A 25,006-nucleotide genomic window follows, 5' to 3' on the forward strand; every position below is an offset into this window, starting at 1 on the left:
ATACAGCTCCATTCTCCTTCTGCTACTGATGTCAAAAATTACATCTTTATATATTGTGTGACCAACAACATAGGTTAATTAAGCATTTGTCTTTTAAATTATGTAGAGGATAAAAAGTGAAGTTAGAAACCAAAATTACAATCATTTCAGCTTTTATAATTTCCAATGTATTTAACTTTATCAGAGATCTTTTCTTTGTCTAGCATACTTTCATTTCAACCTGAACAACTCCCTTCAGCATTTCTTGAAGAGAAGGTCTAGTGACAACTCCCTCAGCTTTTGTTTATCTGGGAATGTCTTAATTTCACTACATTTTTGAAGGACAGTTTTGCTAGATAGCAAATGCTTAGCTGACAATGTTTGTCTTTCAGCACTTTGAATATGTAAACCTAATGACTTCTGGTTCCAAGGTTTCTAATGAGAAATCAGCTCATAATCTTATTGAGGGTAACATATATGATGAGTTGATTCTCTCTTGCTGCTTTCAAGATTCTCTCTGTCTTTTGAATTAACTTATGTTTATCAGGTGGGGAAGGATGGAGGGAAGGGATAGTTAGGGAGTTTCCTATTGACATGTACATACTGCTATACTTAAAAAGGATAACCAACAAGAACCTACTGTATAGCACAGGGGAACAAATACATTATGTATTAAAAACAAGATTCTCTCTGTCTTTCAACAGTTTGATTATAATGTGTTTTGATGTGAGTCTATTTGAATCTATCCACTTAGAATTCATTGAGGTTCTTGGATTTGTAGATTCATTTACTTCATCAAAATCTGAAAAGTTTTCAGCCATTTCTTCAAACATTCTTTCTTCCCCTTTCTCTCTTCTCTTTCTGGGACTCCCACAATTCATATATTGATTTTTTGATGGTGTCCCACAAGTTTCTGAGGCTCTGTTCACTTTTCTTCATTCCTTTTTTTCTGTGCTTATACTCAATAGTTTATTGTCCTATCTTCAAGTTTACCAATTCTTTCTTTTGCTTACTTATATCTGCTTTTGAATCCCTCTAATACACTTTTCATTTCAATTACTGTACTGTCAATTCCAAGATTTCTTCTTGGTTCCTTTTATAATTTCTATCTCTTTATTGCTATTCTCATTTTATTCATACATTTTTCTGTTTTTGTCTGTCTTCCTTTAGCTCTTTGAACATCTTTAAGATGGTTGTTTTTAAAGTCTTTGTCTAGTAAGTCCAATATCTGAGCTTCCTCTGGACATTTTCTGTTGATTTGTTTTGTTCCTTTGATAGGCTATACTTCCCTTTTCTTCATATGCCTTGTGATTTTGTTGTTGTTGTTGTTGAAAACTAGCCACTTTAATCTTATAATTTGATACATCTGCAAATCAGATTCTTCCCCTTCCCCAGGGTTTACTGTTTATTTATTTAGATTTGTTTTGCTTTTTGTTTTACTATTAAAAGTGTCTCTGTGCATTGGATAAGCCTGTGGTGAAAATTTGAGATCTTCCTGTTTTTTTTTATGAGCCTGTGTCCTTCCCTGGGCATGGCTTTCTAAATGCCCTGTAAATGTGATTGATTTTGAATGTTCTAATGCTTGAACATCTGGCTCTCCAAAGAGGGAAAAAAAGAGAGAGATAAAAGTGCAGTTTGTTCTTCTGGAAGACAAATCTTCTGGAAGACACTTCAGCCAGTGAGGTTCGAAACACTTCAGCCAGACTCTGTACCTGTACCTCAGTGATCAGAATCAGCAGTCAGAACACTGAACCTTGATCTTCGGAGGACAAGGTCCTTATTGTTCACCCTGGTTCCAGCAAGACATAAGCATGGCCCTACCACATGGTTATAGGTTGAGTGATAGGTAGCCATTACCACTTTTAAGGCTGAAATTGACCAAAATTAACCATAACTTACCAGCCAAGTTTCCCTCTGGAAGTTGCAAGCATTCAAATAGTCTTTAGAGTTCCAAAATAAATTACTTCAGACAGTTTCTACCAGTACCATTGTTGTCTAGGTGGAGAAATGGGTTCCTGGCACTTCCTACTCCACTATCTTCTCTAAGGTCATTCTAGACAATACATTTTTAAATCTTACTTTTTATAATAATTTGAATGTTCACCAAAATTTAAATGTAACAGCTAAGAAAATTACAAAAATAACTAACTTCAAGTGATAATTATAACAAATAAAGCCCACTATGAAATATCTTTAGACTAGTTTAAACTGTAAAAAATAAAATAAAAATAAATAAAATACTGTAGTATGTTACTGTGTTACAAAGTTGTGATGCTCCTTTTAAAAATGAAATGAAATCATGAATCATTCTGAATCTCAGATAAGCTAAGAAACTAGCCTAAATTCACACTACTAGAAAAACAGTATGAACTCTAGTCCTGGAATATCTAATTCCATAGCTCATGCTCTTTCTAATAATTCTCATTACATTCTTTTAATATCTGGACTTCAGTTTGAACTGGCAGTTATTATGTACAATGACATACATAGGCTATGGAGCTAGACTGTTGGTGTTCAAATTTTGGCTCCATGCCTTACTAGTTATGTGACCTTAGGCAATGTAACAGTGTGACTCAGTTTCCTCATCTGTAAAATGAGAATAACAACCCTGTCTCTCCTTCTAAAGCATGAGATTGTTTCAAGAAATAACTGAAGTAATCTGTGTAAAGTCTTTACAATAGTGCCTGGTTCACATTTTAATCATTAAAATGCTAATCATTATCTACAAAACAAAGAGATACTAGAGTAGGGATTTTCTATAAGTTAACTTCAATAATTACAATTTTAAGACTTCAGCTACTCATTATTCCAGAACAAATGAAAGTAGAGGATCCCAAAACAGTATAAAAGCTTGAAGGATCTCATAGCTATGAGTTGGAATAATGAAACAAATGACTTTAGCTGGAATTTTGTAATTAAGAATCTTTGGTAAATTGCTCCATTTCGTGTAATAAGGTTTATCTGATTTTAAATCAAATGAGTATAAGTTTAATTATTCTCAATAAATCATTATTATGCCTTAAGAAAATACTGATACGTGTTAATATACTCATAGTAGGGAGTAATTGATGATACAAACTGCTAGGGGAACTATCCTCCTTAAACATGTCATCTTTAACACATTAACCCATTAAGAATCATAGAAATGTAATAGTTTTCAACCAATACCTTGATATAAATTTCAACCAATAAGTGGTATAAAATAAAAGAACATGTATAATATGCAAAATCAAGAGGGGTCTTGAATAACAAATTTGGCTGCAGCAAGATTAAAGATATTCACCTAGCCTTTCTTTAAAAAAAAAAAAAGGAAAAGAAATAACACTCTTCTGGAAAACAAGAGGGTTAGTCCTCTCATATGACAACTATGTTATATCAAGTATTTCAAAATGTCATTGTTTTCTGAAGTTTATGGCGATTTTTTTAACCCTAATTTCTTTAAAATGCTGCAAAAGTAGAGGGTTCTGTGTTATAGTAGAGTTCTACTTTTTTTCAGTATTGCAATATAGATACTATGCATATATATTATACATATACATCAAGAAATAATATAGAAATATAATAATGTAAACAAATAATAAATGCTGATTATTTGTAATAAGTTTACCAAAAGATCAGTAGTTTCTGAACTATCTGAATTAATATCAAAATCGAAGACCATTTTTCTCTTTTTACTACTTTCTTCAGTGGGTACATTCTTGTTTTCTCTTTGCTGAATTTTTAGTTTCGTTGGTGTCTTCACAGTATATGCCTATTCAAAAAGAAAAACAATACGTTATCCCATCAAATAAAACATATATTACTAATAAACGCAAGTTGAGGTTTTAGCAATCAATAATAACTCTCCATTATTATTGACATGTATATGAAGTAGAAATTTTGGATAAGAATTTAATTCAGAAGTTTTTGAAAAAAATCATGGGGGAGGAGAAGGAGAAAGAGAGGGAGGGGCAGAGAAAGAGAGAGAAAAGAGGCACTCCAGCTTCAGCAGTCAACAATCTTAAGAGAGACTTTAATTTTTCTAACAATGATTAAGGCCCAAGACCTGAAATCTTTTCTCACTCCATAGAAATACTTACTGATTTATTTGACAAAAAGTTTGCTTATGTTTTGTTGACACAGTAATTCCATTAGTCAATGTTTAGTATTCCATATTACCCTGTAATATGTAATATGTAAGTTTTATAATTTTTAAAAAGTATCTTTAAAAAGTAAGGGCACTGATATCAGCAAAAATGGCAGAATAAGGAGCTCCAAAAATATGCTCTTCCACAAAGCAACAAAAATGCTGGTAAAGGTGGTCAGAATCAGCTTGTTTAGAACTATGGAAATTAACAAAAAGCTTGCAACAACCTGGAGAGTTTTTTGTTGTTGTTAATGGCTGAACTTCTGTAAGAAGAGCAAAATTAGCAGTATCTTAACTTTTCCTCATCTCATCCCCTGCTCTCTAGCTCTGTGGTACCCTTAAAAAGAAACAGCCCACATTCCTGGTCCAGCCTGGCAGCCACTGGACACAGCAAAACAGAACTCTTTCAAAGTTTTATTCCCAAAAAGTTGTCATTATTTGACCTGCCTAGTGGTTCTCTGGATGATTTCATTTACAGGACTGTTGGTATTTGATCCAACTCAGAGCTCACTCAGTTAAAAAAAAAAAAAACTTTCTCCTTGATGTGTGTAGGGTAGGAAATAATATTTGTCAAAAACAATTAAAGACAAGTGTTTTAACTTTGCAGCTCCCTGAGGCAATGATTAACAGTTGGGTGAATGACAGACTAACCAAAAACCTTAAAAGGACAGCTAGGAAATAAGATGTCCATAAGGGGCTTTGAAAAACTCTGAAATATTCCTGGAAGTACAGAAAGCCATGCTCACAGACAGGGCTGTAAGCACAGGAAAGACATGAGAAGGCCCTAAGCTCTTACCTGTGGCTCATCTTGAAGGTCTGCAAAAGCAGAAACTGAAGGCTAAGGCAGAGTTTTCTACTGTCTGGCTGAGTGTTGAAAGCATGCCTTAACATTAACTTAATAGTCCTTTGGCAAAGATTGTGAAATTTATTGATCCAGGTATTTAAGGAAATCTCTATTAAAACATTAGCTGAACATTAAGCTAACCAGTAGAGACTTTAGTGGCACTCAAAGAATACAAACTTTACAGAATTAATTTAGAAAAATCACTAAACGAACAATAAAAACTATGACAAGCAGAAACAACAAACCTTGAGGAGAAGGGAGAATCTGATTTCCAGATTTGTCACTTACATTATTTTTAATGTTCAGATTTCAAGAGAAAATTATAAGCTGTGCAAATAAGAAATAATGGCCCATACATTTGTGAGGAAGCAATCAACAGAAACTATCCCTAAGGAAACCTAGTTATTGGACTACCTAGACAAAGACTTTAAACCAACTATTTTAAACATGTTCAAAGTGAACATATTATAGTAATCTTATAGTCTTATTATAGTAAGAGATAAGAAAAACCATGTCCAAAGAACTAAAGGAAAGTATAAAGACAACGTCAAACCAAATGGAACATCAATAGATGGATAGAAATTATTTTTAAAAGCACCAAATAGAAATTCTGGAGTTGAAAAGTACAATAACTGAAATGAAAAATCACTAAAGAGGCTCAACCTCAGATTTGAGCAGGTAGAGGAAAGAATCCATGAACCTGAAGATAGTTCAACTGATATTATCCAATCTGAGTGACAGAAAGAAGAAAAAAGAAAAATGAAAAGAGCCTCAGAGACTTGTGGGGCACCATCAACCATACCAACATACACATAATGGGAATGAGAGTGGAGGGAATTCCCTGGTGGTCCAATGGTTAGGACTCTGTGCTTCCAGTGCAAGTGGCCTGGGTTCAATCCCTGGTTGGGGAACTAACATCCTGCAAGCCACATGGCACAGCCCCCCAAAAAATAAATATAAAAATAAACAAAGAATGAGAGCAGAGAGAGAAAGGGCAGAAATAATATTTGAAAAAATGACTGAAAACCTCCCAAATTTGATGTAAACATTAATCTATACATCCAAGAGGCTCAACAAGCTCCAAGGAAGATAAAATCAAAGAGATCCACACCTAGACACATCATAACCAAAATGTCAAAAAACAAAGAGAAACTTGAAAGTAGCAAGAGACAAGGGACTCACCATATACAAGGTATCTTCAATAATATTAATGGCTGGTTTCTCATGAGAAACCAGGGAGTCCATAAAAGATTGACATATCCAAATGCTAAAAGGAACCATTAGCAAATAATTCTATATCCAGCAAAACTGTCCTTCAAAAATGAAGGAAAAATTAAGATATTCCTAGATAAACAAAAATTGAGAGAATTTGTCACAAGCAGACCTCCCCCACAAGAAATACTAAAGGCAGTCCTTCAGGCTGAAATGAAAGAACACAAGACTCAAATTCATATGAAGAAATAAAGAGCACCAGAAAAGGACACTGCATAGGTAATCATAAAAGATAGTATAAATATATTTTTGTTTGTAACTCTGTTTTTCCTATCTGATTTTAGACACAGATATATAAAGCAATAATACTGTATCGATGGGCTTAAAATGTATAAATATGTGACTTATGTGACAATGATAGCACAAAAGAGAAAGAGGGAACAAAGATATATTGGGGCAAAGTTTTTATATACCATTGAAATTACACTGACATTAATTCAAACTAAATTTAAGTTAAGGTGTTAACTGTACTTTTCAGCTAATCACTAAGAAAATTTATTCCAAAAGTATAGTAAAAACCAAAAGGATTAAAGTGGTATACTAGGTAATACCTATTTATCACAAAACAAGACAGTAATGGAAAGGTACAGGAATAAAAAGACATAAGACATATAGAAAACAAAGAACAAAATGGTGGACCTAAGTTCTACATTATTAGTAATTACATTAAATGTAAGTCGATTAAACATTCCAATCAAAATGCAGAGATTGTCCGAATGAATGATGGAAAAAATCATGATCCAACTATATGATGTCCACAAAAGACACAATTTAGATTCCATAACATGAATAGGTTGGCAGTAAAAGGGTGATAAAAGATATACCATGCAAATAGTAAACAAAAAGAGCTAATATCAGATAAAATATACTTAAAAAAAAGATTAGTAGTGACAAAAGGAACATTTTATAAAGGTAAAAGAATCAATCCATCAAGAAAAGATAATTGGTATGAAGTATACATGCAGCTAACAATATAGCCCCCAACACATGAACCAAAAACTGGGAAAATTAGATTATTCAACAGTAATAGTAGGAGACTTCCATACCCCCACTTTCAATAATGAAAAGAACAACCAGACGTAAGATCAGCAAGGAAATATAATACTTGAACAACACTATAAACCAGCTAGATGGATACTTAGCAGAATCACAAATTTGGAAATACAATGCATTCCTAAATAACCAATGGGTCAAAAAATAAATCACAAGGGAAATTAGAAAGTACTTTGAGATAATGAAAAGGAAAATACAACAGACTTATGGGATACAGTGAAATCAGTGCTTAGAGAGAATTTTATAGCTATAAATGTCTACATTAAAAATTATGATGAAGACATGACAATTAAATACAGTATGGTACCCTGAGTTGGATCCTGGAAGAGAAAGAGGACATTAACGGAAAAACTGTGAAATCCAAATCAAGTCTGAAGTCTAGTTAATAGTAATGTACCAATGAATGATTCTTAGTTTTGACAAATGTACATGGTAATGTAAGATGTTAACAATGGTGAAAACTGTGTGAGGAATATAAAGGGATTCTCTGTATTATGTTTGTAACTTTTCCATAGATCTAAAATTAATTGCAAAATAAAACTTCATATGAAATAAAAAGGTCACCACACCACCAGAACAGCCAAAATAAAAAGATGAAAAATACCATGTGGTGACAAGGATGCGCAGCAATCAGAACTCTCATTCACTGGTAGCCAGAATGTACAATAATTTGGTACAATAAATTGGTACAATAGTTTTTTTAAAAACATGATTGGCAGTGTGATACAATAAGAAATATATATATATATTTGGTCTTTGTCCTTGGTTCCTGACACAACTTCTAAAACCCTTGTAATTTCCTGAGTGACAGGGTTGACAGGAGGCATCTTTTGGTATAATATTTGGTCTTTGTCCCCAGTGATGTTGATAGGAGAGTTCTTTGTTATTCATAATGAGCTCCTTTCAACTTACCTGAGTTTATGCTAATGAAATAACTGGTGGTAGGGGGTGCTTCAGGATGATAGCTTCAGGATGGTGGCTGGTTGCCAGGAAGGCCAAGGCATGATTAGAAGTTTGGAACCTTTCACCCCACCCCCTGAACTCCTAGGAGGGGAGATGGGTTAAAGACTGAGTTAATCACCAATGGCCGATGATTTAACAAATCATGCCATGTAATGAAACCTCCATAAAACCCCTAAACAATGAGGTTCAGAGAGCTTCCAGGTTGGTAGACACATGGAGGTGTTGGGAGGGTAGCACTCCCGGAGAGGCATGGAAGCTTCTGTGCCCCTTTCCCCATACCTTGTGCCCTATGCATTTTTTCTATTTGGCTGTTCCCAAATTGTGTCCTTTATAAATACTGTTAATAGCAAGTAAAGTAATTTCCTGAGTTCTGTGGGTCATTCTAGCAAATTATTAAACCTGAGAAGGGGGTTGTGGGAACCGTCAATTTATAGCCAGTTGGTCAGTAGTACAAGTGGCAAGCCAGGACGGTGTCTAAAATGGAAGCCTTGTGGGACTGAGCCCTTAACTTGTGGGGTCTACATTAACTACATTAACTACAGTGTCAGAAGTGAATCAAATTGCAGGACGCCTAGTTGATGTCTGGAGAACTGGAGAATTGGCTGGTGTGGGAAAAGATACACACACATTTTGTATCAGAGTAAAAACAGCTCAGGCTGTATCTGTTAACATGGAATGTATTATGCATAACCCTGTAACCCAGCAATTTCACTTCTATGGACATACCCAACCAAGATGCGTACATGTCAAGCAATACATTTTTATAGCAATGCTATTCATAAAAGTCCACTCTGGAAGCTAACCAAATGTCCATTAACATTACAAGGGATAAATAAGCTGTGGTACAGTCACACCATGAAATACCAAATAAAAATAAAGCAACTTCAAGCAACAATGTGGATGAATCTCATAAACATAATGTTAAGTGGAAAATGTCAAAACAAAAAGAATATGATTCTAATTATAGAAAATGCAAAAACAGGTACATCTAATACTAGAATTTGGGACAGCAGTTGGACTTGGAGGAAGGGCTAGTGACTGGAAGGGGAAACAATCAACTATTCTGAAGTGATAGTAAGAGTCTCTTTTAATCTGAGTGCTAGTAATAAGGTTAAGTTTGGTTTGTAAAGATTCATCAAGTTGTATAATTATGATCTGTGCATTTTCTTGCATATATTTCAATAAAAATCTTTTTTAACTAAGGTCATTCTTCAACAGAGATCATTTCATATTTTGAATAACAGAATAGTAAATACAACAAAATAATTTTATATAAAAGGCTTGCTAAAAAAGAAACTATTCTTTTTTTAAAAATACGATAAAAATAAAATAAAAACAATATATCTTTTTTTAAAAAGCCTCGCTAAGCTATGTACTTTACTAATTTTCATAAATTCCACGAGGTGCATAATATTGTATATATAACAGGATATGAGTGTAACTCTTTCTTTTGCTCTGGAATTGTCAACTAAAGCACAAAGCTGGGGGAAAGTGCCAGTAACACATACTCTAAAGAAAGCTACCTATAATTAAGGCCAGCTCCTTCTCTAAGGCTTATTAAAAGGTGGTAGAACAGGCCCAACAATCACCAAATACCTCTCTTATTCCCAGTTATTTTAAGGAAACTGGGAGGTTAAAGCACAAAATTTCCACTTAGGGGGTAAAGACAGGTTGAAATACTCTGCCCCGCGACTCCCAAGACAAGTGAGGATATAACTTTAAAAAGCAGCCTTATAAGAAGGGGATACTGGCATCTCATTCCCTAAGTGGATATAAACCTAAGCAGAAAATTTGTTTATCTGTCTTTGTGTCTCCCTGAGCAAAGTAAAAAGAAATTAGAGAGAGATAGATGGCAGAGAGCGGGAAAGGGGGAGTCAGAAGTAGAGCATTATGCACCACCATTTAGCATTGAAAGGTTGAATGAATTCCCCATGGATTAAGTGGACATGTCGAAGATAGCTAGCAATGAGCCACCTTGTTAGTGGCACCTGCTCCACAGGGCTGACTGCTAAGTAAAAGACGCCAGCAGCAAGATGATGATGAGTAAACAGCAAAGGGAGGTAACTGAGGTCATACTGGAAAATGCAAGTCAAAACCAGATTTTGTACATCAGGGTCCTATGCACTGGTGAATACCAGAAAGTGATAAAATTTGCCCAAGATGTCATTAAGTTGTGAACAGTGATAGATTTAAAAAAATGAAACCATTTCGTGCTGGTATAACAAATAATTGAAACTTTAAAGAAAATGGTTTCATGTCTATGTGTGTGATACCAGATATATGGTATGTGATAACAGAGACTTCTTTTTTATTAAAAAAAATTACTACTTTCTTAGAAATTTTAGCAACAAACCTTTGGTAATGGTGTAGATAAAGTATTTTTGGCAGATGTCCACAGACAGTCTCTTTTATCTTTTGATTTGCCGTGATCAGCTGATGGGAAGTTTCCAGATTTATTTTGTGAAGGAGCTGCTTTAGAATCAAGTTTCCAACAACTAGTTTCAGGTGTTTCCAATAAAGATGTCCGTGTTTTCTATATTGAACAACAAAAATGAATAAAGTCATCATTAAATGTCATTTTAATTAAAGTACAACAACTAGAAGAAATATCACTGAAATAAACTAGAATTTACCCCCAAATTTAGTATTGATTAGATAACTTTGAATAAATTTCACTTATCTTCTTTGTCACTTTATTTTGCCATTTAAGATGAAAGTGGTATCTGCCCCCTTTGTCTTCACAGAGCTGCTATGAAAACAAGTAAGACATCTCAACTCCCTATTTGACCAAAAGTTGAGAATTCTCCAGAGAAAAATCTCTATTCCTGGTGGCAAAAAAATCTTAATCTGAGGTTCATTCCAACAGCCTAACAGCCAAAGGGCATTCTCTTTTATGCTTTCATATTTTCTCTATCAACTATAAAAATATCAGCTTTTCCTATCCACCAGCTTCATTCCCCTCCAAAAAAAAGAAATAGAGAAGAAAAATTATGAAAGTAAAGACCTAGAGAAATTTTCAGGAAAATTTTCAGGGCAAGATAAAGGTAGCTGATTAGAAGGCACAAACTACTATGTATAAAATAAATAAGCTAGAATGATATATTGTACAGCACAGAGAATATACCCAATATTTTATAATAACTATAAATGGAGTATAACCTTTAAAATTTGTGAATCTCTATGTTGTATACCTGAAACTTATATAATACTGTAAGGAAACTATACCTCAATTAAAAAATAAAATATAAATTTTTAAAAAGGAGCTAAATGAGGTAATTTGAAGGTTTCTTGCCCAGTTCTAGTGATCTCACTTCATTATCCTTTTTCCAATAGGTATGAATTTTGGCAGCATTTTTTCCACAGAGTTGTATTTCTATATCTTTTTCCATAAATATTTCTATATCATAGCTGATAACACAATTTTGATGAAAGCAAATTTTCTTCCGCTCTCTGGACTCATCAGGAGTCATCCTCAAAATCTCCAAAATGTAACTGCTTTCATGGACAAATTTTTCTTACCCAAAAGGACTGAGAATAGCAACTACACCACCCTGTGGTCATATCTTGGAATCTAACATTTCCCTAGTAGCCTAAAAGAAAATGCACCAGCATTCTAGACTACTGAAATAACCCTCTTTGTAATACATCATGAAAATGTATATACTTTCCTACAAGTTACATTCTTTTCTGAATATTACATTTCCAATGATGAATATATACAGAACATTCATGATTTTCTCTGTTGTTCTTTTTAAACAAACATTTATTCGGTATTTCCTATGTGCCAAGCACTATTTTATTTTATTATTTTTTTAATACATCTTTATTGGAGTATAAAGTATACCAGCTTTACAATGGTGTATTAGTTTCTGCTTTATAACAAAGTGAATCAGTTATACATATACATATGTTCCCATATCTCTTCCCTCTTGCATCTCCCTCCCTCCCACCCTCCCTATCCCACCCCTCCAGGCGGTCACAAAGCACCCAGCTGATCTCCCTGCCAAGCACTATTTTAAATGCTTCACAAAGCATTAAATGAGATAATAATCTCATTTAATCTTCATAACAACTTTAGGAAAAAGGTACTATTATTATCCCTAGGTGATAAAACTGAAGCATGAAGAAATAACATTCCCAACCTCAGAAATGTTTGATAAACCTCATGATTATTATATATAAGGCTTGTGATACTTCAATATTGTTGGAATAAAGCATAGCACACAAAAGTCTATTTAAATCTTCTCATTTCATCATTTTCTCATTATTTGCAATATATATATATCTAGACACCCAGATAAAATATAGGGAATTATCTAATCTACTTGATAACATACATAAATAATAGACATGTTACTGGAATTATACATGAATCAAAACAGCTCTATAAGAATATGTGATATATACTTTCATAATATGAACACATTCTATATTTAGAAATAAATATTGGAGTTTAACCAATTTATCATCTTCATCAGACACTTCGCTTAGACTATATCTAACCCTCCTGGCTAATTTTAATATAACAATAATTTCTCCAAATATAATGTTTTCAAATATCTATCACAGTGTCCGGACATATGAAGCATCTAATATTCACTCACAGGTGCAATATTTCTTTCTTTCTTCTCTTTGAACCCAAATGTAACAAAATTATATCACTGTCTATACAAAAAAACTGAACATTGTTGTTTGGTATAGACAAACAACATACTCTTATGTTAAACAAACATATACAAACAATATACTCTGTTACTTTCAGTTTATAGTTAAAGCAACTTCTGTGGGGACTTAGGAGATTACATCACTGCGTATAAGGAATATTTAATCATTTTAACTAAAATTTGCAATAAAACTCTTCTGTAATAATTCTATATTACCAACTGGATTAGAAGCTGAATATAACCTCCCTTTCTCATACCTGATGCTCCCTTCTATGTACAGGGAACATTCTTAACTTCTCTCTGCTTTCTTAGAGAAACAGCAATGACTTAATGGGATTGTTGAATACGAAAGGAGTAACGGGGGACATATAGTTCAGCCCCTTCCTTACTCCTCCTCTTGGGTACCAGAAGAAGCACACATTCTACTCTATGCCATACATTTTACAAGAGCAGGCCATTCAAGTAGGTACACTTGTCCCAGTCTAGCTCTACCTGTGATAAAGTAGATAAACTTGTTTAATTTAGGATTTCAGGATTAAGAAATCCTGTTGCCTTCAAATATAAGCCACACTGTCCAATGTTATTTGTCAATAATAAAGATATTATGTTGATTTTCACTGCCTTTCTCAGTTGGCTTAGACTTAAGAGAGCAAGATGTCATTTATTTAGCCCTCTCAAACCTCAAAATTAAACACAATCTAAACATGAGCTTTAGAATTTTTAATTGAAATATTTTCCCCCAATGTTGGAAATTTCTCAAGAAACACAGAAGTACCTAACTAATTTAATGCTATAATAAAAACTATAAAAGAATAAAATCTCTAAATTTCCAAATGACAAATGCTTTGAAATTTTTTAGCTAATGCTTTTGAATTAATAAATAGAAAGAAACAATTTTGGAAATGAAATTGTGTGATATATATATATATTTAATTTTTATTGGGGTATAGTTGATTTACAATGTTGTATTAGTTTCAGGGGTACAGCAAAGTGAATCTGTTATACATATACATATATCCACTCTTTTTTAGATTCTTTTCCCATATCAGCCATTACAGAGTATTGAATAGAGTTCCCTGTGCTATACCATAGGTCCTTATTAGTTATGTATTTTTATATAGCAGTGGGTATACGTCAATCCCAATCTTCCAATTTATCCCTCCCTCACCCTTTACCCCCTAGTAACCATAAGTTTATTTTCTACATCTGTAACTCTATTTCTGTTTTGTAGATAAGTTCATTTGTAGATTCCACATATAAGCAATATCATATGATATTTGTCTTTCTCTGTCTGACTTAACTTCACTTAGCATGATAATCTCTAGGTCCATCCATGTTCCAGCAAATGGCATTATTTTGTTCTTTTTAATGGCTGAGTAATATTCCATTGTATATATGTACCACATCTTCTGTGTGATATATTTTTGATGTTATTTTCCCATTTATGAACAAAAAAATTTACTAAGTAGATGTTAGAAAGTGAAATGGTTATAAAGAAATCTATGAGAGTTATATAAAACTCTTACCTTGTCTTTTTTTTCTTTGAGAGTAACTGTGTTTTCTTTTGCCTCTCTTTTGAGGTTTGCCTATTAAAAATGAATATCAAGTACATACAATGTAGTCATTACTATTATAAAAAATTACTGTTCCTATTATCAAATCTTTCCTAAGAAGTATTAACAAAGAATACTGCCTTCTAAATCTTATAAAATAATGAAAAGAAAAAAGAAAAACAAATCAGTTCCTTTCTACAAAGGTACGTTATTTGATTTTGATTATCTTTTTTAAAAATTCTGATCTGTCAGTAGTTATCTGTGGACTTTTTAAAGTCCTTTAAAACACTGAATCTCAGCTTTCTCATTTGTAAAATGAAGTGGATGGATCAGCTTATAAAGTAAGGGTATATACAAGTAACTAACTGTAAAGAGCTGCGAAGAGATCCAAAATATTGTGAGCCTTTAGAGGCAGAATTCCCTTTTTCTCTGTGTATGGAGAAAAGCAATTCAGTTGGACACTGAATAATCAATTTTCAACTTGAGATAAACAGGTATGAGAGAGAAAAAGAAAGTACAAAAAGAGTACAAAATACTTACAAAATAATACATCATTTCTCTAGTACTCCAGGAAACAATACATTTTGCTGGAGATTAGGGCATGTGTATTCAGTGGGAAAAAAAGAAAAATTAACCCTGGCCTAGAGAAAAGAATATGTGCAATACCTTTAATATGACAATCATCTGGAAAACAGAATGGTTACAGCTCCAAGGAGCCTTAAAGGTCTCAGAGCAGAAAAAGTTTCAATAAGCACAACTTTAGGCAAAGTCGCCTTGCCTGCCCATGATGCCTATGCCAATACCTGCACTCACTGAATGTCTGTACACCATGGTATCTCTCCTAAAGTGCTGCTCCTAACCAGAGAACACACTTCACCATGAAAGAAGCTGGCAATAAGCTGATGTAACAGTAGTCACTGCTCTTATTATGTATCCTATCAACTACCAATAGTTGATCTTCAGTTATCACAACTGGGGTCTACTCTATGGGGATGAAATGCTGTCTTCTAGGATAAAGTATACCCTCTAAACTGGCTAAATAACACTGCTTCTCAGAATACATATCTTGGCTTCTAGAGGATGGAAGGGAGAAAGCACCTCCCAAAACTGCACTTTCTCTACAACTCTGACTTTTGCTACTCCGGAGATCTTAGTACAGTCTGTTCTAATACAACATGGGTTTCCAAGGTGTGAATTAGCTCATATACAAAGGTGTATCTTTGCTAGTGTCTAATTAATCATGAGTTCCCTAAGGCCAAAGTGATGGGCAGTCCACTAAGGTACCTATTTAATCTGAGTAACTAAAAAATGCGTGTAATATGGTCTGGCAAAGAGAGGATTGACTTGAGGCACAGGAGTAGAGTATGATAGCCCTGTGCCCAAATTTCAGACCTGAATAAATTTACAAACCTAGAACCCTCTAAACTAAACAAAAGCTTGGTACTATTGTGGAAGGATTTTGCAATAATATCACAAATTCATACTGAATCCTTCCTACTACCATGTGCACTGAGAGAAATACTAAGACTTATGGGTAATTGGACATTGACTATTAGCTAACACCAATTCTTGTAACCCATAATGTTATTATTTTTTCACTAGTTTGAGCACAGATGTACTGGGGTCAAGTGATAAATAGCACTTAATCCAAGTCCACCTCATGGTGAGCCCATGGAACCATAAACCTATCCTGTGGTCATTTCTTTAGATCCTGAATACACAGCTGAACAGATAAACTCAATAAGTGGCAAAATCCCCATATTGGTTCTGACTACAGAGTGAGAGATTTTTATATTTGGAAGGACCAATTGGAAGACTTTAGAACTCTCCTTCCATATCAAGAATGTAAACAAATATACAAAATATCACATCTCACTAGGCAGAGATTAAGGCACCATCAAGAGATGAAAGATATAGGAAAGGTGATTTAGTACAGTCTCACAAAGCCAACCTATTTTAAGTGGAAGCTAAGACTGTCATTCGGCAACAATTTCTTCATACCAACTGGTATGTAAAATAGGTCAAAATTGGGATTGGCATATTGACTAGGATCAAAATTGAAAACTAAAAAAAAGTTTCATACAAAACATGAGCTCAACTTAAATAATGGAATTGTGATTACAGAACAGAATATGTGTTTTTATTAATCCTGATAATGTAAAATAATTAAACATAAAAATTGTATATGCAAAAGAATAGGCAGTAGGAGAAAGTGTTAGATATACTGTTTAAAAATATAAAGGTAATGAGTAAAATAATTTAAAAAACTATATACACATCCCAAATCAACCAAAAATACACACACATAAAATTTAGAGAAAAAGACAATAAAATAAATATTAATACGCAATGTAAAATAAAATGGCAAAAGCATGATTAAAATATATATCATATTGATAAGGGTTAATATCCAGAATATGTAAGGAACTCACACAACTCAACCAAAAAAACCAAATAATTTTTAAATGGGCAAAGGACATGAATAGACGATTCTCCAAAGAGGATATACAAATGGCCAACAAGCGTATGAAAAGATGCCCAACATCACTAATTATAAGAGAAATGCAAATCAAAACTACAATGAGCTATCACTCACACTTCTTAGGAGGATGACCACTATCAAAATAATAGAAAATAAGTGTTGGCAAGGATGCAGAGAAATCGGAACCCTTGCACACTATTGGCAGAAATGTAAAATGGTACAGTTGCTACAGAAGACTGTATGGTGGTTCCTCAAAAATTATAATAGAATTACCATATGATCCAGGAATCCCACTTTTGGGTATATATCCAAAAGAATTCACAGCAGGATTTCCAAGAGACATTTGCACACCCATGTTCATTAATTACAACATTAATCACAATAGCCAAGAGGTGGAAGCAACCTAAATGTCCATCACAGATGAATGGATATTCATCCATGTGGTATATACATGCAATGGAATATCAGACTGCCTTAAAAAAAAAAAAAGGAAATTCTGTCACATGCTACAAATGGATGAACCCTGAAGACATTATGCTAATTGAAATAATCCAGTTACAGAAAGACAAATACTGCATGGTTCTACTCATATGAAGTATCAAAGGTAGTTAAAATCATAGAAACAGAAAAAAGGTAGTTGGAAGGGGAATTAGTGTTTAATGGATTTAGACTTCCAGTTTTGCAAGATTAAAAAGTTCTAGAGATCTATTGTACAACAATATGTATATGCTTAAAACTATTAAACTGTATACACTTAAAAAGTGTTAAGATGGATGGTAAATTTAATGATACATATTTTTACCATGATTAAAAAAAGTAAAACTATAACCATTCTATCTTATGAATATCAATATGAAGGTACTAAGAAAAAATATTAGCAAACAGAATCCAGCATCACATTAAAAATACTTCATGACCAAATGGAGTTCATTCCAGAAATGCAAGAATAATTTAAAAATATGAATCGTATCAATAAATACTATTGGAAAAAATAAGCTACTAAAGAAAAAGAGACTCTCAGATTAGAGACTCCACCAGGGTTAATAAGAAATGGACAAAAACATATAAGACAAACAAGTCCAAAAAGAAAGTTAGGATCACAACATAAATATCAGGCAAAGCTGGCTTCAAAGCAAAAAGGACAAAGATGAAAGATACAGTTTCCAAGGAGCAATTAATTAGTATAAACTTTTACACAATGAATAGTATTCATAAAAACATGTAAAGCAAAACTGGTCGAGAACTCAAAAAGAAGAGAAATATAACAGTAATAAACCCTTAACTCCTTCTTTCAGCTCATGATTGATCAAACAGAAAAAATACATAACAAAGTTAAAGTAGATGTCAAAAAAAAACTGATACAGTAGATCAAACTGTTTGGTAAAGGTGGAAGAGTGAAGGCAGATTATAAAATCTTCCTCTCCCTACACTAACAAAAAAGTATAAAGGGAGGGAGGAAAAGTAAGTAGTCAAGAACCGGCAAAAATGAATTCAACGACAGAAACATACCATACCAGGTCATAATCTCTGATTCTAGTGAAGGTTCAGCATGAAAGATACAGAGTACAGCTGTGCTGATTTGACTCAATGTGTCTCCTAACCTAATCACTACTTACATGGTATTGGTGAAAGTGAACACATATAATAATGAGAAGAATTGTCACTAATATACCTGAATTTGTAAGAAGAAATATGAGGGGATAAGCAGGCAGTCCAAGAAAAAGAAGCCTAGGAAATGCATGAAAAATGACTAAATCTTATCATTTTGGTCTCTCTAGTCTGGACAAAAAAGCATAACAACCATACCCGTATAGAATTAATTATCCTTGCCAATAAATAGAACATATTAGAAATAAAGTCAAAAGACAAAATGTAAAAAAGAAGAAAAGATTCCCCTGAAGGAGCAGAAAACATAAAAAATATGAGATTCACTGAAAAACCACGTGAATTTTGTCCTTATCCCTGGGTCCACCTCTCATCACCTTGTAAGTGAGGTATACCAAATCATGATATTCTTATCTTTTCCCTCATAAAATTTGGTGCGTGAGGAAATACAGCTTGGAAGAGAGATTGGAAAAATGGCAAAAATGAATAACCATAGCTTATCCTGTTGGATAGACACATGGGCTCCAGGGCTTCAGCTTGAGTTGGTTAAAAGATGTGAAGCCTGGGCTTCCCTGGTGGCGCAGTGGTTGAGAGTCCACCTGCCGATGCAGGGGACACGGGTTCGTGCTCCAGTACGGGAAGATCCCACATGGCACGGAGCGGCTGAGCCCGTAAGCCATGGCCGCTGAGCCTGCGCGTCCGGAGCCTGTGCTCTGCAATGGGAGAGGCCACAACAGTGAGAGGCCTGCGTACCGCAAAAAAAAAAAAAAAAAAAAAAAAAAAAAAGATGTGAAGCCTAAGGAAAAAATCATCACAAAAAAACTACAGACCAATCTTTGTTATGAATCTAGGTGCAAAAATTGCTCAACAAAATACTAGCAAACCAAATCTAGCAGAATACAAAGAAGATTATATGTCATGACAAAGTAGGATTTCTCCCAAGAATTGAAATTGAATTTCATCAAATTAAAGACTTTGTGCTACAAATGATACCATCAAGAAACTGAAAAGACAATTCAAAGAATGATAGACATTTCTCCAAAGAAGATATACAGACTGCCAACAAACACATGAAAGAATGCTCAACATCATTAATCATTAGAGAAATGCAAATCAAAACTACAATGAGATATCATCTCACACCAGTCAGAATGGCCATCATCAATAAATCTAGAAACAATAAATGCTGGAGAGGGTGTGGAGAAAAGGGAACCCTCTTGCACTGCTGGTGGGAATGTGAATTGGTTCAGCCACTATGGAGAACAGTATGGAGGTTCCTTAAAAAACTACAAATAGAACTACCATATGACCCAGCAATCCCACTACTGGGCATATACCCTGAGAAAACCGAAATTCAAAAAGAGTCATGTACCAAAATGTTCATCGCAGCTCTATTTACAATAGCCCGGAGATGGAAACAACCTAAGTGCCCATCATCGGATGAATGGATAAAGAAGATGTGGCACATATATACAATGGAATATTACTCAGCCATAAAAAGAAACGAAATTGAGCTATTTGTAATGAGGTGGATAGACCTAGAGTCTGTCATACACAGTGAAGTAAGTCAGAAAGAAAAAGACAAATACAGTATGCTAACACATATATATGGAATTTAAGAAAAAAAAAATGTCATGAAGAACCTAGGGGTAAGGCAGGAATAAAGACGCAGACCTCCTAGAGAACGGACTTGAGGTTATGGGGAGGGGGAAGGGTGAGCTGTGACGGGGCGAGAGAGAGTCATGGACATATACACACTAACAAACGTAGTAAGGTAGATAGCTAGTGGGAAGCAGCCGCATGGCACAGGGATATTGGCTCGGTGCTCTGTGACAGCCTGGAGGGGTGGGATAGGGAGGGTGGGAGGGAGGGAGACGCAAGAGGGAAGAGATATGGGAACATATGTATATGTATAACTGATTCACTTTGTTATAAAGCAGAAACTAACACACCATTGTAAAGTAATTATACCCCAATAAAGATTTTAAAAAAAAAAAAATAAAAAAAAAAATAAAAAAAAAAAAAAAAAAAAAAAAGAATGGGAGAAAATGTTTAAAGATCTTATATCAGATAAGGGACTTGTATCTAGAATATATAAAGAACTCTTAAAACTCAACACTAAAAAAATAAGTAACCTAATTTTAAAATACGCAAAGTATCTGAATAGATATTTCTCCAAAAAAGATATACAAATGGCCAATAGCACGTGAAAAGATGATCAAAATCATTAGGCATTAAAGAAATACAAATCAAAACAAAAATGATATACCATGCCACACCCACCTGGATGATTATATCAAAAAAAGACAACAACAAGTATTGGTGAGGTTGTGGAAAAACTGAGACCTTCATGCACTACTAGTGGGAATCCAAAATGGTACAGTTGGTTTAGAGAACAGTTGGGCAGTATCTTAAAATATAGAGACACCATATTACCCAGCAATTCTACTTCTACATATATAATCAAGAGAAATGAAAACATATATCCTCACAAAACTTGTACACAAATATTCTTAACAGCATTATTCTTAATAGTCAAAATGGAAACAACCGAAATTTCCATCAATTGATAAATGGATAAATAAAACAGTATACCCATATAACAAAATATTATTCAGCAATAAAAAGGAATGAAGTACTGATATATGCTAGGACATGGTTGGACCTTGAAGACATTATGCTCAGTGAAACAAGACCATATATTATATGATTTCATTTAAGTGAAATATCCAGAAAAGGTAAATCTTATAGAAATAGAAAGTAGATCATTGATTGACTAGAGCTAGTGAATTTGTTGATGGGAGCCAAGGGGCAGGTATAATTGCTGCTGGGGGGTTGATACATATATTCTAAAACTACGTAGCAGTGATGGTTGCACAACTCTCAGTAACTGTCAATATATGTAAAAACCACTGAGTTGTACACTTTAAATGGATGATTATATAGTACATAAATTATATGTCAGTGAAACTGTTTTTAAAAACTTTCGGAGCTGAGCAAGGAAACAGACAAAGTTGGGGACTTTAACACCCCTCTTTCAGCTACTGATAGAATTACTAGGCAGAAAGTCAGCAAAAATATATAAAACCTGAACAACACAACTAACTAATTAGGTTTAATTGACATTTATAGTACACTCCACCAACAATAGCATAACATACATTTGTTTCAAGCACCTATAGATCATTCACCAAGACAGACCATATTCTGGGCCATAAAGCGAACCTCAACAAATTTAAAAGAATAAAACTGCTATGGACTAAATGTTTGTACCCCCCCAAAATTCATATATCAAGGCCTTAACACCTAGTGTGGAATGGTGTTTGGAGGTAGGGCCTTTAAGAAGTAATTGGGTTTGGAAGAGGTCATAGAGGTGAAGCCCTCACGATGGGACTGGTACTCATAAAGAGTTGAAGAGACCAGCATTCTCTTTCAGCCATGTGAGGACATAGCAAGAAAGTAACTGTCTTCAAGCCAGGAAATGGGCCCTGACCAGAACTTTACCACGCTGGCACTCTGATCTCAGACTTACAGCTTCCAGAACTGTGAGAAATAATATTTGTTGTTTAAGCCATTCAATCTATGGTATTTTTGTTATAGTATCATGCAGACAAATACAGAACTCATAAAGATTGTATTCTCTAACCATAATGGAATCAAACTAGAAATCAGTAACAGAGAGACAACAGGAAAATCTTTGAACACATGAAAATTTGAAAACAAACTTCTAAATAATCAATGGGTCAAAGAAGAAGTCTCAAAGAAAAATAAAATTATAAGAACTGAATGGGGAGAGGGGGAAGATGGCAAAGAGTAAGACGCGGAGATCACCTTCCTCCCCACAGATACATCAGAAATACATCTACACGTGGAACAACTCCTAGAGAACACCTACTGAACGCTGGCAGAAGACCTCAGACCTCCCAATGGCAAGAAACCCCCCATGTACCTGGGTAGGGCAAAAGAAAAAAGAATAAACAGAGACAAAAGAATAGGGATGGGACGGGACCTGCACCAGTGGGAGGGAGCTGTGAGGAGGAAAGGTTTCCACACACTAGGAAGCCCCTTCGTGGGCGGAGACTGCGGGTGGCGGAGGGGGGAAGCTTTGGTGCCGCGGAGGAGAGCACAGCTACAGGGGTATGGAGGGCAAAGGGGAGAGATTCCCGCACAGAGGATCGGTGCCGACTGGCACTCACCAGCCCGAGAGGCTTGTCTGCTCACCCGCCGGGGAGGGCAGGGCTGGGAGCTGAGGCTCGGAATTCGGTTGGATCGCAGGCAGAGGACTGGCGGCGAGAACACAGCCTGAAGGGGTTAGTGCACCACAGCTAGCCAGGAGGGAGTCCGGGGAAAAGTCTGGACCTGCCGAAGAGGCAAGAGACTTTTTCTTGCCTTTTTGTTTCCTGGTGCGCGAGGAGAGGGGATTCAGAGCGCTGCTTAAAGGAGCTCCAGAGAAGGACGCGAGCCGCGGCTATCAGCGCGGACCCCAGAGACGGGCATGGGATGCTAAGGCTGCTGCTGCCACCACCAAGAAGCCTGTGTGCAAGCACAGGTCACTATCTACACCTCCCCTCCCGGGAGTCTGTGCAGCCCGCCACTGCCAGGGTCCCGGGATCCAGGGACAACTTCCCCGGGAGAACGCACGGTGGGCGCATCAGGCTGGTGCAACGTCCTGCAGGCCTCTGCCACCGCAGGCTCGCCGCGCACTCTGTGCCCCTCCCTCCCCCCAGCCTCAGTGAGCCAGAGCCCCCGAATCACCTGCTCCTTTAACCCCGTCCTGTCTGAGCGAAGAACAGATGCCCTCAGGCAACCTACACGCAACCTACACCACATCCCAAGCTGAACCCCGGGAGCTGTGCGAACACAGAAGAGAAAGGGAAACTTCTCCCAGCTGCCTCAGGTGCAGCGGAGTAAATCTCCACAATTAACTTGATGTACCCTGCATCGGTGGAATACCTGAATGGACAACGAATCATCCCAAATTGAGGAGGTGGACTTTGACAGCAAGATATATTATTTGTTCCCCTTTTCCTCTTTTTGTGAGTGTATATGTGTATGCTTCAGTGTGAGATTTTGTATAGCTTTGCTTTCACCATTTGTCCTAGGGTTCTGTTCGTCCATTTTCTTTTTTTACTTAAAAATTTTTTTTTCTTAATAATTACTTTTTATTTTAATAACTTTATTTTATTTTATCCTCTTTCTTTCTTTCTACTTTTTCTCCCTTTTATTCTGAGCCGTGTGGATGAAAGGCTCTTGGTGCTCCAGCCAGGAGTCAGTGCGGTGCCTCTGAAGTGGGAGAGCCAACTTCAGGACACTGGTCCACAAGAGACCTCCCAGCTCCATGTAATATCAAACGGTGAAAATCTCCCAGAGATCTCCATCTCAACACCAACACCCAGCTTCACTCAACGACCAGCAAGCTACAATGCTGGACACCCTATGCCAAACAACTACCAAGACAGGAACACAACCCCACCCATTAGCAGAGAGGCTGCCTAAAATCATAATAAGGCCACAGACACCCCAAAACACACCACCAGACGTGGACCTGCCCACCAGAAAGACAAGATCCAGCCTCATCCACCAGAACACAGGCACTAGTCCCCTCCACCAGGAAGCCTACACAACCCACGGAACCAATTTTAGCCACTGGGGACAGACATTAAAAACAACGGGAACTACGAATCTGCAGCCTGCAAAAGGAGACCCCAAACACAGTAAGATAAGCAAAATGAGAAGACAGAAAAACACACAGCAGATGAAGGAGCAAGATTAAAAACCCACCAGACCTAACAAATGAAGAGGAAATAGGCAGTCTACCTGAAAAAGAATTCAGAATAATGATAGTAAAGATGATCCAAGATCTTGGAAATACAATAGAGAAAATGCAAGAAACATTTAACAAGGACCTAGAAGAACTAAAGAGGAAACAAGCAATGATGAACAACAAAATAAATGAAATTAAAAATACTCTAGAAGGGATCAATAGCAGAATAACTGAGGCAGAAGAATGGATAAGTGACCTGGAAGATAAAATAGTGGAAATAACTACTGCAGAGCAGAATAAAGAAAAAAGAATGAAAAGAAATGAGGACAGTCTCAGAGACTTCTGGGACAACATTAAATGCAACAACATTCGAATTATAGGGGTTCCAGAAGAAGAAGAGAAAAAGAAAGGGACTGAGAAAGTATTTGAAGAGATTATAGTTGAAAACTTCCCTAATATGGAAAAGGAAATAGTTAATCAAGTCCAGGAAGCACAGAGAGTCCCACACAGGATAAATCCAAGGAGAAACACGCCAAGACACATATTAATCAAACTGTCAAAAATTAAATACAAAGAAAACATATTAAAAGCAGCAAGGGAAAAACAACAAATAACACACAAGGGAATTCCCATAAGGTTAACAGCTGATCTTTCAGCAGAAACTCTGCAAGCCAAAAGGGACTGGCAGGACATATTTAAAG

General features: G+C 35.5%; 1 protein-coding gene across 1 annotated transcript in view; it reads right to left on the reverse strand.

Annotated features, from left to right (window-relative positions):
- SYCP1 (synaptonemal complex protein 1) overlaps positions 1-25,006 on the reverse strand; it is a 159,162-nt gene that overhangs the window by 4,798 nt on the left and 129,358 nt on the right. The window contains exons 23-25 of the mRNA XM_019919177.3: positions 14,428-14,487; positions 10,591-10,770; positions 3,587-3,730 (exon numbers count right to left, since the gene is read on the reverse strand). Of these exons, the coding sequence (XP_019774736.3) occupies positions 3,587-3,730; positions 10,591-10,770; positions 14,428-14,487 (384 nt within the window). The remainder of the gene's footprint in view (positions 1-3,586; positions 3,731-10,590; positions 10,771-14,427; positions 14,488-25,006) is intronic.

Source organism: Tursiops truncatus, chromosome 1, assembly GCF_011762595.2.
Source record: "Tursiops truncatus isolate mTurTru1 chromosome 1, mTurTru1.mat.Y, whole genome shotgun sequence".
Classification (NCBI taxonomy): domain Eukaryota; kingdom Metazoa; phylum Chordata; class Mammalia; order Artiodactyla; family Delphinidae; genus Tursiops; species Tursiops truncatus.